A 15,620-nucleotide genomic window follows, 5' to 3' on the forward strand; every position below is an offset into this window, starting at 1 on the left:
CTCTCCCTCATCCTTCTCTCTCTAGCTTTTATTCTCTGTTTTCCCTCCCATCTCTGGGGAATCTTACAGGGAAAAGACAGTAGGCTTCGCCGTGCTTCTAATCTGAATGTACAAATTAAAATGCCATCTGAATGTACTTGCCCTTTCCAGGAATAAGCTCTGCTAAATCAGTCTCCCAAGAAGGAACCTTCCTGCTCAGTCTCTGGCTCTGGTTCTGCGACGGCTCTTAAGCAGATGGCAGCATCTGAAAGAAATTAACTTCCAGAGGGTACTGGGATTAGAAGAGAATTGCCTCCTCCTACGCGGAGACTCTTTCTAGCACTGCTTTTGAAGATATCTTGACGTAGACCTGGGCTGATTCTGCACTGACTTATTTTTTTTCTATTGTGGATCCTGCTGAATTCAGATTGATTTGAACTCGGGTCTTCCTCTATCCCTCCCCACAATCAAAACAGAAAGTGTTCTGCACTCAATTGGGGAAGCTCAGAATGGGGAGGGCCCCCCCAAGTGCAGCAGGAGCCTCTTTCTTTTCTTGAGAGGATTGGAGACAGCAGAGGAGGGAGGAATAAATCCAAGAGGCAAATCTCTGCTGAGAGAAGTTAGGGCTTCTGGAGCGCAGTCACTTTAAGACAAGCCTTGTAACCGGGAACCAGGATGTCTTTGAACTGATGCCCTGGCCAATCAGGGAAGACTGCTTTGCTGCAAGGCATAGAGAAGGAAGTTAATTCTCAAAAAGGAGAAATCTGCACACTTACTGATGGTGGTTTTTCAAATGTCGAGGCTTATATCCACTTCTGGATATTGCAGGGGAAAGGTAGGATCACTGCAAAATAATCATGCATGTTGCCAAGGAAAAAATTTAGAGAACCCAAAATCAAAATTGAAATTAAATTCAGTGTAGATAGGATGGATTTATTTGAGCTGGGAGTGAGTAAAAAGCCCTGTGCAGACTACACTCTGATCAGTCTGACATGGCAGGCTGTGCTGTAGCTTTTTCATCTTCCTCTATTTTTCATGGAACATTTCAATCTTGCCATTTATTTCAAATGCTTAACGTTATTTGTTGGGTGTTGGGTCAATTGTGTTGAAAGACTAGCTTCTGCTACTAAATGGCAGGCTGAAGAAGTTGCTTCATCCTATGACAAACCATGGTAAAGGATTTCCCAGTTGCATTTAGACACACAATAGAATTGCCCATGATTATGACGGAGAGAAAATAGCCTCTTGTGGCACAGAGTAGTAAGGCAGCAGACATGCAGTCTGAAAGCTCTGCCCATGAGGCTGGGAGTTTGATCCCAGCAGCTGGCTCAAGGTTGACTCAGCCTTCCATCCTTCCGAGGTTGGTAAAATGAGTACCCAGCTTGCTGGGGGATAAACGGAAATGACTGGGGAAGGCATTGGCAAACCACCCCGTATTGAGTCTGCCAAGAAAACGCTGGAGGGCGTCACCCCAAGGGTCAGACATGACTCAGTGCTTGCACAGGGGATACCTTTACTTTTACCTTTTATGACGGAGAGAAAGAGTATGTACTCTGAGCGTAATTCTCTCTCTTTGCCTGCCAACTTTGTGCTCTGCATTCCCTGTGGAATGCTGATGGAGGCCAGTCATTTTTTTTGTACCTTAAAATTCCCTGCAAGTGCCTGTATTCCACACAGTATTTATGACTGGATGCATGGGACCAGGGTGATCACATGCTTGGGCCAATGCCAGGACCCCTTGACCTTGCTGGCTAGAGCTGGAGAAGATGGGTGTCTAATCTGAGCAAGCAAAGGGTGAAGAAGGCTGCTCTTATTTATACACAAATTCTACTAAGTCATCACTCAAGGCCAGCATTTCCTACTCTATCTACTCTACCCTACTCTAGGGTCTCAGATTGAGATCTTCCCTGCCACCTGGCCTCTTTCCAGCACCTGATTTCCAGCACCTGAAGCAGATACTCCACCACTGAGCCATGATCTTTGTCAAAATCAAACTACCTTCTACTTGGCTTACCAAAGTTTGTCTTGTGTACTCTGATGTCCAGCAGCTCTCACAAGCAGAGGTGTTTCAAATCAACTGATCCTTATGCCTGGCCAATTCACAGACTTTATTTATTTATTGGTTGCCCGCCATTGGAATTTAACAATAAAATGATATAAATCACATAAAATTGAAGGAAAAAATATAATCCTGTACCCTGGTGATAGAACTAATCTAATCCACTCCTCCCTTCTTTGCATACCTGACCACAGCCACCCACAGTTCCAAACCACTGTCTAAAGAGGTAACTCTTCCCTGGTTGACCAGTTAATAGGGCCTATATAGGGAGGGACCCGATCTTCTTAGCATGGCCTCAACCAAATGACTGGCAGAAGAGCTCCTTCTTACAGGTCCTGTGGAACTGAGATAGTTCCGTCAAGGCCCTTAGCTCTTCTGGGAGCTCATTCCACTAGGTTGGGGCCAGGCCTTGGTCGAGGCCAGGTGTACCTCCCGGGGGCCAGGGACCACTAACAGATACAAATCTGCAGAGTGAAGAGCCCACAGATATGCTGGGGCCAGGCCCCGGATGGCCTTAAAGCAAGAACCAAAACCTTAAACCTGATCCGGAAGAATCATAGAGTTGGAAGGGGCCATACAGGCCATCTAGTCCAACCCCCTCCTCAACGCAGGATCATCCTAAAGGATCATCCTAACCATCCTAAAGCATCCAAGAAAAGTGTGTATCCAGCCTTTGCTTGAAGACTGCCAGTGAGGGGGAGTTCACCACCTCCTTAGGCAGCCTATTCCACTGCTGAACTACTCTGACTGTGAAAATTTTTTTCCTGATATCTAGCCTATATCGTTGTACTTGAAGTTTAAACCCATTACTGCGTGTCCTCTCCTCTGCAGCCAACTGAAACAGCATCCTGCCCTCCTCCAAGTGACAACCTTTCAAATACTTAAAGACGGCTATCATGTCCCCTCTCAACCTCCTTTTCTCCAGGCTGAACATTCCCAAGTCCCTCAACCTATCTTCATAGGGCTTGGTCCCTTGGCCCCAGATCATCCTCATCGCTCTCCTCTGTACCCTTTCAATTTTATCTACGTCCTTCTTGAAGTGCCCACAGTACTCCAGGTGTGGTCTGACCAGTGCCGTATACAATGGGACTATGACATCTTGTGATTTTGATGTGATGCCCCTGTTGATACAGCCCAAAATGGCATTTGCCTTTTTTACCACTGCATCACACTGCCTGCTCATGTTTAGTTTACAATCCACAAGTACCCCAAGATCACACACAGTGTTACCTAGAAGCGTATCCCCCATCCAGTAGGCATGTTTTTCATTATTCAGACCCAGATGCAGAACTTTACACTTATCTTTATTAAATTGCATCTTGTTCTCATTTGCCCATTTTCCCATTGTGTTCAGATCTCGTTGAACTCTGTCTCTATCTTCCGGAGTATTTGCCAGTCCTCCCAATTTGGTGTCATCTGCAAACTTGATGAGTAGTCCCTCCTCCCCCTCATCTAGATCATTAATAAATACGTTAAAAAGTACCGGGCCGAGCACCAAGCCCTGAGGTACCCCCCTACTAACAGATAAGCAGTAAACAATGGCCCCTTGCCAGTGTACACATAATTCATGATTCCTATGCTTTTCTAGGCTTCTGGAGAGGATCATAGATGAGGTGAGATGAGAGGTGTGTGTGTGTGTGTGTGTGTGTGCGTGTGTGTATGCGTGCACATGTGCAGTCCAATGAAAAGGGCCATCAAGGCGCATCCAATTTATGGTGACCTCATAGGGTTTTCCATGGAAGCATCTACAGGGATGTTTTTTGCCATTGCCTTCCTCTGAACAGTGACCCTGGACTTTGGTGGTGGTCTCCTACTGAACAGGGCTGACCCTGCTTAACTTTCAACATCTGATGAGCTCAGGCAAGCCAGGCGAGGATGAGAGCAGAGTTGCCCTTGGTGTTTCTAGTCTGTTTCCATGAAATCTTCCTCCAGGCTGAAGGTCGTCATGGCGGAGAGGCCCAGAAATCTGCGGCAGACCAGGAACGCTGCCGACCCAGTCATAAACCTGAGGGAGCCAAAAAGAAAGTCAACCCTAGCCAAGTCCATTAAAGCGGCACCATGCCAGCAAGCTGGTGCCGCATGGCATGTCCAGTAAATGCTGGGAGTTAATTTGCACAAAAGCCCCTCTGGGAACTGCAATTAGGACACGTTACATCATTGACGCTGCCGGAGCAGGCCGCTGGTAACGTCCACCCTGAGGCACGCGGCTCTTGCATTATTCATGGCAGAGGTTCATGCATTAGGAATGACTGGGGGAGGCTGCACTTTATTACTCCCACCCCTGAAGTGCTGTGATGGCAGATTGCCTCCCCCTGACTTCAAGGAAATCTTTGAGCACAGATTCAGCTGCCTCGCCTGAAACGCCTGGGCCCAGAGTCCTGCACCTGACTCATCTCCTGCTCTCCAGAGAGGCAAATGAGGGAGTTCCCTTATCTAAGCATGAGGGCTGTATTTCTGGCTGAGCTCTGTGAGTTTGAAAGGACCCACACAATTCTAAGCACTGTTTCACCCTGGGGGTGGTGGGGGTGGCATTCACATGCTCTCTGGCGCCACCAGTGCTGATGGCTAGGAGGGTAGCGTTGCATAGACCAGCTGAGCAAACTTCCGAAGGGGCCAAAGGCATTCTCTCTCATCTCAGGAAACTTTTGTCTCTAGGTTTTGTTTCTCATTTGGTGCACAGAGTCAGCACAAGCTACTTTCAGATTGCCTGTCCCTCTTCATTTTCCTTCCTACCGCTGTGATTAGTGATGTACGTGTGCCTTTAGACTGACAGTCAGGCATAAGCGATCAATTCTCGTCACTCCTGTCAGGGTGTTAAGTGAAGAAGAGTTCCCAGGAACCATTGCCAGTGCTTTTGCGTGGGTGTCTCCTGGTTTGGCTTCTTGTCAAATGCAATACAAAAACAAGGTACCTCCAGGTTAATGAATCGGAGTGTTGAACTGAGACACTCGAGGAGGGATGTAGCCTAGTGAGAACTCTACTGAAGACTGTGTGCTGGATATTGATGGGAACACCAAGCTGCAACATGTTGTTGACTAAGCCTAATAGAAGCAAGTAGGAATTAAACTTTTCGTAGACAAGGGAGCAGTACCCTCTATCTGGTGCATTCTGGGCTCCAGCTATTACCCACAGCCGTGACATGGTCAGTTCTGTATTTCACTTGACAGAAATTGCAGTGTGTATGTATGGGGGGTGGGTGGGGGGGTTGTCAAAAAGAAGAAGAAGAAGAAGAAGAAGAAGAAGAAGAAGAAGAAGAAGAAGAAGAAGAAGAAGAAGAAGAAGAAGAAGAAGAAGAAGAAGAAGAAGAAGAAGAAGAAGAAGAAGAAGAAGAAGAAGAAGAAGAAGAAGAAGAAGAGTTGGTTCTTATATTCCACTTTTCTCTACCCAAAGGAGGCTCAAAGCGGTTTACAGTCGCCTTCCCATTCCTCTCCCCACAACAGACACCCTGTGGGGTGGGTGAGGCTGAGAGAGCCCTGATATCACTGCTCGGTCAGAACAGTTTTATCAGTGCCATGGCGAGCCCAAGGTCACCCAGCTGGCTGCATGTGGGGGAGTGTAGAATCGAACCCGACATGCCAGATTAGAAGTCCGCACTCCTAACCACTACACCCAACTGGCTTTCCAAACTGGAAAGATATAGTACCTTCAAGATTAATTGAATTTTGATTTTGAAGTTCCGTGCGGCTCGCAGTTGCTTCCTTGTCGGAAGGGCGGGGATTGGCCCAGCCGATGGTCTGTCGGACTAGGGCGGACTAAGCCCGCCCTAACTCGTCCCACAAAGCGCTTAGCGCTTTATTTAGTCCGCGGCACCACGGGCATGTTAAGGATGGGTGACGCCTCAGTTTTGCCAAAACATTTTCTCATACCTTACACATTAGGATTGCCCACCTCCAGGTGGGGCCTGGAGATATCCAGGAAACACAACTGTTCTTCAGACACCTCTGGAGAAAATGGCTACTTGGCAGGGGAAAGTCTGTGGCATTAGGTCCCTCCCTACCAAACCCCACTGTCCCTGGGTTCCACCCCCCAAAATCACTAGGAAATTCACAATCTTGAGTGGGGAACCTTAATCCACATATGGGGGCAGGTTCAGAATTCAATGTAATATACACTCAAGCACTCAAGCGCTACAGATTTCCGTCCTCTGTTTTTGGATGAGCATATTCCCTTGCCCCATCTATATAACTCTCTCCTTCTCTGCCTCTCTCTCCCTCTGTCTGTCTCTGTCTCCTTCCCTCCCTCCCTCCCTCCCTCCCTCCCTCTCCCTCCCCCCCCCCCTCTCTGCTGGGGTGCCAGGGTTTCCTGCTTTAAGCCCTCTCCAGTTTATGGGGTTTATAAATTCCTTCTTTCTTACTTTGTCCTCTCCCTGCATACAAGCTGTCGGCTTCAGGTTAATGTTCCCTCGAGGGACCTCTCGCCCGCATGATTCGTCGGGGAACTTTCAGTCTTGTTGAAAGGAGGAAAAACAGCACAGCTAATCGTTTTTTTTGCAAAATCAATAATAATAAAAATTATCACTCTATATAAAATACATATGTCTTTAAAACAGAGTACATTAAAAAGCAGAAACCCCATTGACCCTGCCCAGCTGGGTCAATGGGGTCCCATGTATCCAGAACGATTTTTACTCCATTAAAATGCAGGATGAGGCTACAGGTTGCCTCCTCTCCCTGAACAGCAGGGGCTGGGAGTGGATATGTGAAGACCCAAGTCTTACAAAGGGGGCCCTGACTGCATCAAGCAGGACTAGGCAGGGAGAGATGGGATGCTCTGTATCCGTGCTTGCCCACACAAGCATCAAAGAGGTAGAGAATGAAATTTTGAAGGAAAGTGTTTGTCTGAATTTAATTGGCAACCATGAACCCTCTTCTGTTTTCATTTCCAATTATGAAAATGCTGATTGTATGAAGTTAGGCAGATTGTGAGTGGGTGGGCAGGAAGGGGTGTGCTATGTTTGTCTCTTGTGGCCCTTCTATGCATACCAGGGAATTGCTGTGGGATCACCACTGTGGGATGGCAGATGAATCCCCTCCAGGCCAGGCTGTATTCAGAGACTTTTGGCACTGATAGGGGAGTCACCTAGGCATGAAAATGGGGTCATTATGGATGGGCAGGTAGTCGTGGGTTCCTGCCTTGTGCTGGGGGTTGGACAAGATGTCCCTGGAGCTCCCTTCTGACTCTATGATTCTATGATCCCTTACTATGGTCCCACAGCTTGTGTTGTAATTGGTTTGCTCAGCTGATGAATCAATGGACTGTGATCTTAACTATTCATCTTGTGATGGAAAGTGCTGTCATCACCGCTGACTTACGGCTGAGCCCATGGGGTTTTCTAGGCAAGAGTCGGAGAGAGGTGGTTTGCCATGTTCTCCCTCTGTGAAGCAATTGTGGACTTCTTTGGTGGTCTCCCATCCATATACTAACCAGCCTGGAGCCTGCTTAGCTTCCACGAATCGCTCGGGGTCTGGTGTGCTGCTTTTGCAATCATTTATTGATGATTTTATGCTCTCAGAGCGACTCGCGGTTCAAATCCCTTGCAATGTGCAGTACAAGGATTATTGATGCCAAAAACATATATGCTGCCCCTCTAGAGATTTATAGAGATGGTTTGTGGCTTGGCCTGGAGGAATCGTGGAAACGAGCTTGTACAAGGGCCAGTTTGGTGTAGTGGTTAGGAATGCAGACTTCTGATCTGGCATGCCGGGTTCGATTCTGCGCTCCCCCACATGCAACCAGCTGGGTGACCTTGGGCTCACCACGACACTGATAAAATTGTTCTGATCGAGCAGTGATATCAGGGCTCTCTCAGCCTCACCCACCTCACAGGGTGTCTGTTGTGGGGAGAGGAAAGGGAAGGTGACTGTAAGCTGCTTCGGGTAGGGAAAAGCGGCATATAAGAACCAACTCTTCTTCTTCTTCTGATCGAGAGATGGAATGAATCAGTGGCTGATGCACTAGAACAGGTTCCTCAAATGGGGTTCCTTTTGGGGGGGGGAAGAATTTGAGATTAGAGAGTCAAATTGACGTGAAATATCTTGTGTGCAGATTTGCCCTTTACTGGATTGAAGTCAACCTGGGCAATTGAAATATTGGCATTAAATCTCCCCCCCCCCACTTCCAAAATCCATGCCTGAATTTCTCCTGAGATTTTAGAATTCCCGATTACCTGGAATACAACTGATGGTTCAGGAATCCCCTGTTGTTCTTGTTTCCCATGGATTTGGCTTCATTCACGTTCTTGGTCTCTCCTCAGCCCCTCCTCCAGACCCCCCCGTGGCTGGAGTCATTCCATTTCGGCAACATACTGCCTGCCATTCACCTTTCTGTTTTTCATGGCTTTTCCTTCTCTCTTCCTGTGTAGGAGATTAGAACGGAACCTCTTTAACTGCAGCTGTGACATTCGCTGGATCCAGCTTTGGCAGGAGAAAGGTGAAGCGAATTTGCAGAGCCAGGATTTGCGGTGCATGAATGGGGAAGGCCACCGAATATCCATACAGCAGATGAACATCAGCCAGTGTGGTAAGGGGCAGTGGCGGGAGTAGGGGGGGGACATGGGGACGACAATGACTCTGTAATATGCTTAGTTCTCTCACTGTCTTATGTTGCTGAAATCTACTCCCCCACCCCTCACATCCACTGGATAGCTAGTGTGGCCGAATGGTTGTACTAACTAGAACCACAGAGACCCAAGTTCAAATCCCCATACAGCTTGCTGGGTCATTTGGGAGACATTTTTTAAAGAGGAAGAATGGGCAGGAAGAATGATGCATGTGTGCTGTGTCCCTCCAAGTTGCTTCTGACTTACAGTGACCTCCAAAATGATAACAGCCTTGCCCTGGTTTTGCAGCCTGAAGGCCCTGCCTTCCTTTACTGACTCATTCCATCTCAAGGCTGAACGCTCCATAGAAGCTACAGTGGCTCGACTGAGGCTTTTGTACTTTGGTCACATTAAGAGAAGACCAGAGCCACTGGAAAAGACAACGATGCTAGTAAATGTTGAAGGGAACAGGAAAAGAGCAAGACCTGACATATTCATAGAATCACAGAATCATAGAGTTGGAAGGGACCTCCAGGGTAATCGAGTCCAACCCCCTGCACAATGTAGGAACAAAAAACTACCTGCTGACCTGACATATTCTATTTCATTCCATGAATCCATCAACTTTGCAAGAGCTGAGCAGTTTGCAAGACCTGGGCAAGGCTGTTAATGACAGGGTTAGCGTGGCCAGGGTCCACCTGGCCACCAGTGGGGGATGGGGGGTAAGGTTGCCACTTCTGGTTTGGGAAACTCTTGGGGAGGACACAAACCTCGGCAGGGTTCAATGCCACACTCCAAACATCCGTTTTCCCCAGGGGAATTGATCTCTGAAATGTGGAGATTAACTGTAATCCCAAGGATTCCCCAGGTTCAATCTAGACAATAAACTGGCATCCTGAGACAGGATGTTTCAAAAGACATACGTTTATCGGGTCGCCATGAGTCCAAAGCGACTTGGTAGCCCTTAAAATCCATACACATGCATCTCGTCCTCTTCCCTTCTTGCTGCCTTCAGTTTTTCCTAGCATTATTGTATTTTCCGGGGAGTCTAGTCTTCTCTTGACACGATCACCAGGGATGGGCACCAACTAAGAAATTCCAGTTTGATTTGGGGTTTTCATGACCTGAACCCCTGAACCAAACCTAGCCCAAAGCTGGTTCAGTTCGGGCCAGTCTGTTTCACTCCCCCCTCCCAAGGGAGGGGAAACAAAAGGGATGGGTGAAATGGATGGAAGGGGAAGGGACAAAATGGAGGGTTTAAAGGGCTGTGCCTATCTTCTATCAGCATAAAATGGCTGGTAGTTATTTTAGTAGTCTGTTTCACTCCCCCTTGCCGTTAGCCGGGAGGGAGTGAAATCGCTCCCTGAAATGGTTTGCAGCCATTTTAGCCTGAAAGCAGAGTGGGGAGGGACCATCTCCTGTCAGCTGAACCTCTGGGGAGGGGCATGAACTGGGGAATTTTTGCAGGAAAATTTGGTTCATGCCTCGGTTCGTGCCTATCTCTAATGTTCACAATATGATTTAGTAATTTTACCTTCTAGGGAGAATTCAAGCTTGATCTAATCTGGAACCCACTTATTTGTCATTTTGGAAAAGAACCCTATTTGTGGAGAAAGATTGGTCTACAAATTGTCATTAGTCAATAATACACACACAGAAACACATGTTTTTCCTTCTGCAGTTTCTGACCTAGTTTTTTTGGGAGTTGAAGAGGTCATTTGTGGCTTTTCCATGGTTTAGTTATTGCCGTTTCATTCAACTCCCCAAATTGTTTGTATACACCACCACATCTCTGCTGCTGGACCTTAAGGACTTTAGGTCCTCACCTGAGAAGTTCTGAGACAATTCCATAAAACCTTCAAAGACACTGCTTCCTTTTTGCTTTCCCTTTGCCTTGATCCAGACGTGGGTCACAGAGCTAGAACATCAAGCTCTGGAACCCATTTGGCATGGATCTTAATGGCAAGGGTCACCTGAGGGGAGGACTCACCCTTCCATATCCAACAGGTTGTGGGGTTTATTGGTGACCTCTTGTCTAGGGAATCCCCAAATCCTGAACTTGCCTGCATCATTTCAAGAAGGAATTTATTTGCGTGAGTGGGTTCTCCTTTGCCCCTCATATGAACTTGTAGGAAAGATAGGAGTTAATAACAACTCCTCCCCCTTCACCATTCAGCGGTGACTTTTGCTTTTTATTAAGTGCTGGAAGTGGGCCGGGGAAGCTGCGTGCAGTTGAACTAAAGGATTTGGAAGGCAGTTGGAAATGCCTCGCCAAATTGGAAGAGTAATCTTCAAGGTTTAAACACCCCTTTGTGTAAGAAGATGTGGGCAGGGGAACTTCTCCCCTGCTATTAGGTGGGGAGCGACATTAATTTCCTGGACTTAGGGAGTGAGCAACTTCCTTGACCTCCCCATCTCTAGAAGCCTCCCCTTCACAATGAGAAGGAAATCTCCCCACTGAGAGCCTTTCCTCCCCAAACTAACTGTTGCTGCTTATGGGCTAGAAACTGAAATGGGACAGCAATTCTCAGAATTTCCTCACTGAACCTTGTGATCTGAGGTTAGGAAGGGGCATGCATGGCTCAGGGCATCTACCTTGTGTGCAGAAGGTCCCAGGTTCAATCCCTACCTCTCCAGTGAAAAGAACTGGCCAGTAGTTGATGTGAAAGGCCTCTGCCTAAGTATGCTGTGCCTCTGAGTGGACAATAGTGAACTTGATGGACCAAGTTTGATAGAAGGCAGCTTCCTGTATTCATGGTTTGAAGAGCTGGGGAGGGGGGACCCAGATCAATGACATGGGGAGGGTCTTCTCTCCAAGGATAGGCTAGGGTGCTTGGGGCTGCTTACTTGTAAAAAAAATGCTATAGGAGAAGGCATCAAGGTAGAAGTTTATGAAAGCGTGCATAGGGTGGAGAAAGTTGATTGAGAGATTTTATTTCTCCATCTCCCATAATACTTAGAGGCATCCAATGAAACTCAAGAGTAGGAGTTCAAGGCAGACAAAGAGGAGACTTTCCTCATGTAGCACACCATCAACTTGCTTCACAGGTTGTCCACATGGACACATGGCATTGCGTTTCATTGAATCAGGCCACTGGTCCATCAAGGCCAGCACTGCCGGCACAGACTGACATGAGCTCTCCAGGCTCTCAGGTCCTTCACATCACCTACAGAATGGCAGAAACCATTTTCATGCACAGCTGATGTTCTGTTACCAGAATCTCAGCTCCTTCTCAGCTGGCCAACAATTTGTCATGGAAAGTGGTATCAAGTTGCAGCTGACTTATGGTGACCCCTTAGGGTTTTCAAGGTATATTATGAGTAGAGATGGTTTTCCATTGCCTGTCACTGTGGAGTGATCCTTGGTGGTCACCCATCCCAGTAGTAACCAGGGCCAACCCTGCTTAGCTTCTCAGATCTGATGAGATCAGGCTTCCCTGGGCTTCTGCAGAACTTGTAAGATTGAACTATTCTGCCAGATCTATGGTTGACGACTCAAACCACCTGACTTATTGGCCTCCCTATCAGAACCCACAGCCAAGCAGCAATAGACCACCTTTGTAAGCCCCTCTTTCTCTCCCATGGTAGGAGAGTGAGCAGTTGTTTATATTTGCTTTAATGCTATAATTTGATGCATGTATTTAAAGTTATATATTTATAGAAATTGTAAACCACCCCAAGCCTCATGAGATAGGGTGTATAATAAAGCAACAACAGCAATTTAGGTGGCTTCAAAAAGGGAGAAACCCTTCAAGTTAGGCCCATTTGCAGCTCTTAGTTCTGATGCCTAAATTGAGCCTGAAAAGTCAGAGGCAAACGCTGGCAAGGGCTCATGGGAATTGTAGTCCATGGACATCTGGAGGGCCACAGTTTGACTACCCCTGCCCTAACCCTTGGAGTAGTTGCTGGTGTTGGACAACTGCAGAGGGAGGCTTTGGATTCTTTGCCTGTTTGCCCATTTCCCAGGAACATCCAGTTGACCATGGTGGAAAACTTGATGATGGACTGGAGAGGCCATTGGTCTGCTCCAGTAAGACTCTTCCAGGGCAAGAGACTGCACAGCTTCCCCAGCTGATCCTAAACACTTAGGTGATATCCTGTAGTAACCAGACAGCTTAGAGACTTACATAAGCTCGAGACAGAACATTCTAAAGCTATATTTTATTTCTGCGTGGCAGCACTGTAGCAAAACAGGAAGCAGGAAGTGAACAGGAAGCCCAAAGATGCTCTAAAGCAGTTTAGGAGGTTTGAACTCAGTGATTCTCTTGATTCGCCTGACATGGCTGTTTTGGTATGGATTGGATTCCTCTAGATCTGCCAGAGATCAGCGTCAGCCATGTCAACCTGACTGTCTGTGAGGGTGAAAATGCCGTAATCACTTGCAACGGGTCCGGCTCTCCACTGCCTGATGTCGACTGGATGGTGGTAAATCTGCGTTCAATCAACACTCATCAGGTAGGTCACTGAGCACAGCTGCCTTTTCTTGATCCTCCTTCATATACGAGGAGGATACAATAGCATGCTTCCTTTCAAGTATTGAACTTCCTCTGGACTTCCTTATAGGTCAGGTTAGCAACATGGATGATTTCTGGCCCTAATGGGGAAAAATAAACACCAGTTAATTGTTTGTCCCATAATATTTTTCTCTGTGTTTTCCCCCCCAGACAAATGCCAACTGGACCAATGTCCATTCCATCAACCTGACCCTAGTGAATGTCACGAGTGAGGATAATGGATTTCTGCTGACGTGCATTGCCGAGAATGTGGTGGGGATGTCGAATGCCAGCGTGCTTCTCACGGTATTTTGTAAGTTGATGAGGATGAGGGGCATTCTGGGGTCAAGGCACAGGGACGATTTGTTTGCTGACTGATGCTGAAGAACAACTTGTGGCCTGTGCCTCAGTGGTAGAACATCTGCTTGATCCAGGCGATGGTTACCTCTAGGCTTAAGTTCTGCAACTAGCTCTACACGGGCCTACCCTGATCCAGAAACTACAACTGGTCCAGAATGCAGCAGCCAGGGTTCTCACGGGAACACTTTGGAGGGCCCATATCCAGCCCGTACTCCAACAGCTGGACTGGTTACCAGTTGAATACTGGATCAGGCGTATGGTTCTGGTCTGGGCCTTGGGTTCCTGAGGGACCACCTCGCCACCTATGCCCTCCAAAGAGCACTACGCTCTTCAGGCAGTAATAAGCTGCAAAGAAATGGGCGGTATAAAAATCTAAATAAATAAAATAAATAAATGTCTGGCCCCAGGGAGGCTCATCTGTCCTGGGGATGAAGAAAGCACTGTCCTGGACCCCACCTGGTGGAATGAGCTCCCAGAAAAGATCAGGGACCTGCCAGAGGTAAAACAATTCCGCAGGGCCTGCAAAATGGAGCTTGTCCTCAAGGCTTTTGGTCAAGGCCAATGAAGCAACTCCGGCAGACAGAGGCCAAAGGCCCCTGTCACCACCTGCAGATGAAAGTGTCAAATCACAGTGCAGGAATCCATATATAATTGCTGAGTTGTAAAGTTAGAATGCTATAATATTAAATGTTAAATATTCTATTGTTATGAGTTCCACTGTTAGAAATATTATATGTTCTCCATGGTGATGTTTCCTTGCATTGCACCATGTATTTTCACTGTAAGCCACCCTGAGTAGCAAGGGAGAATGGTATATAAATGTAATAAAATAAAATTCCAAAGGTCTAAGTGCAACTCTGTGCAATCCTATGAAGGTTGCATTTTGGCATTGCAGCCAGTTGCTCATGAGCCACGCAGCAGGCCCAATTTGAAAACAAACAGAACTGTGCAGGATTCCTAGTGCATTGCTTCACCTTGGGAAACTAGAGCAGATCATGTATGGGAAATTCCAGCAGAGCCTCTGAGTTTGGGCTGACTCAGATGCTACTCCTAAAGATGCTGATGTGTGGATTCTAGAGCAAACATTTCAGGGCTGTTTTTCTCAAGATTCTGGATATTGTCGCAGTTTGACGATATTATCAGTGAGGGTTCTGGTGGGCTCAGTGAGGGGATGTTGTGCAAACTCATGCACAGCAATATTGTAGAGAAGGGGTGAACTTTGTTGAATCTTTCCTAGCCTAGATTTCCGTTCTTAAACTTCTTGCATCTTCATAGGGCCTTGATGTACCTCTAAACCAATTTAAGAGATCTATGCACATTCTTGTACCTGATGGATCACAGGGGAGTGGCTCCGAGGGGACACCTGGCTGCTCTTCCAGCAGGTCCAGCTCAGTTTTTTAATGCCTTAGGTGAGCCCTGGCTTTGCCCCTTCCCCATCAATGAAGAGGAAAGTGAGATGTCCGGAAGGAACACTTTACTTACTGGATATTTAAAACGAACAGTGTAAAAAAATGAAAAATAGATAAGCCGCCCATGTTCGCAGCTAAGATCACAGTTTGAGGGGATTTGAGAAGGCCATTAGACAAGACTCCCCTTGCCTTTTTGACACTCCTGAAAATCTGGCACCCTTTGTGATTGCCTAGGTTTGCCTAGTGGTTGGGTCAACTTTGGCTGTAAGTCATTGATTGTTATTTGCACAAGTATACGTGCAATTCCTCTGCAAAATGTGATCCGTCTGTTCATCAGCACAATCTACTGAAATGGAACCAAATGTATTCTTCTCTCGCACCTCTAATTTCATCGTCTATAGAATGAGGAAATAAAATATGTATTTTTGGAAACAGAAGGTGGCTGTTGCATTAATTCACCCAAACATATATGGAATATGATATTGAATAGCAAAGTAAAATACATATGCAAATATAGATTTCTGGGTGCAATGTCAAAAAAAAGGGAGAAGTAATTCTAAAGAGAGGAGTAGAGAGCTTGAGGAGCATAAGGCCTCTGTACAGATAATCAGAGAAACTATGTTGGAATGAAACAGAGTTGTTAGCAAATGCTGGGAGATTTTGAGTGCAGTGCCTGTAGGAGGTTAAGGAAGTGACTTCACTTTTGGATGATGTTCCAGGAATTTCCCCTTGGTGTCTGTTGTGAGGGCCATAGAGACGTGGAGAATTCCTAGAGCAGTGGC

The 15,620-nt window shown here is 46.9% G+C and overlaps 1 protein-coding gene across 5 annotated transcripts in view; it reads left to right on the forward strand.

Annotated features, from left to right (window-relative positions):
• NTRK3 (neurotrophic receptor tyrosine kinase 3) overlaps nucleotides 1-15,620 on the forward strand; it is a 373,642-nt gene that overhangs the window by 136,959 nt on the left and 221,063 nt on the right. For all 5 annotated transcript variants that reach the window (XM_077317432.1, XM_077317434.1, XM_077317437.1 and 2 more), the window contains exons 5-7: nucleotides 8,400-8,557; nucleotides 12,889-13,031; nucleotides 13,241-13,382. In XM_077317432.1, the coding sequence (XP_077173547.1) occupies nucleotides 8,400-8,557; nucleotides 12,889-13,031; nucleotides 13,241-13,382 (443 nt within the window). The remainder of the gene's footprint in view (nucleotides 1-8,399; nucleotides 8,558-12,888; nucleotides 13,032-13,240; nucleotides 13,383-15,620) is intronic.

Source organism: Paroedura picta, chromosome 18 (genome assembly GCF_049243985.1).
Source record: "Paroedura picta isolate Pp20150507F chromosome 18, Ppicta_v3.0, whole genome shotgun sequence".
In the NCBI taxonomy this organism is placed as follows: domain Eukaryota; kingdom Metazoa; phylum Chordata; class Lepidosauria; order Squamata; family Gekkonidae; genus Paroedura; species Paroedura picta.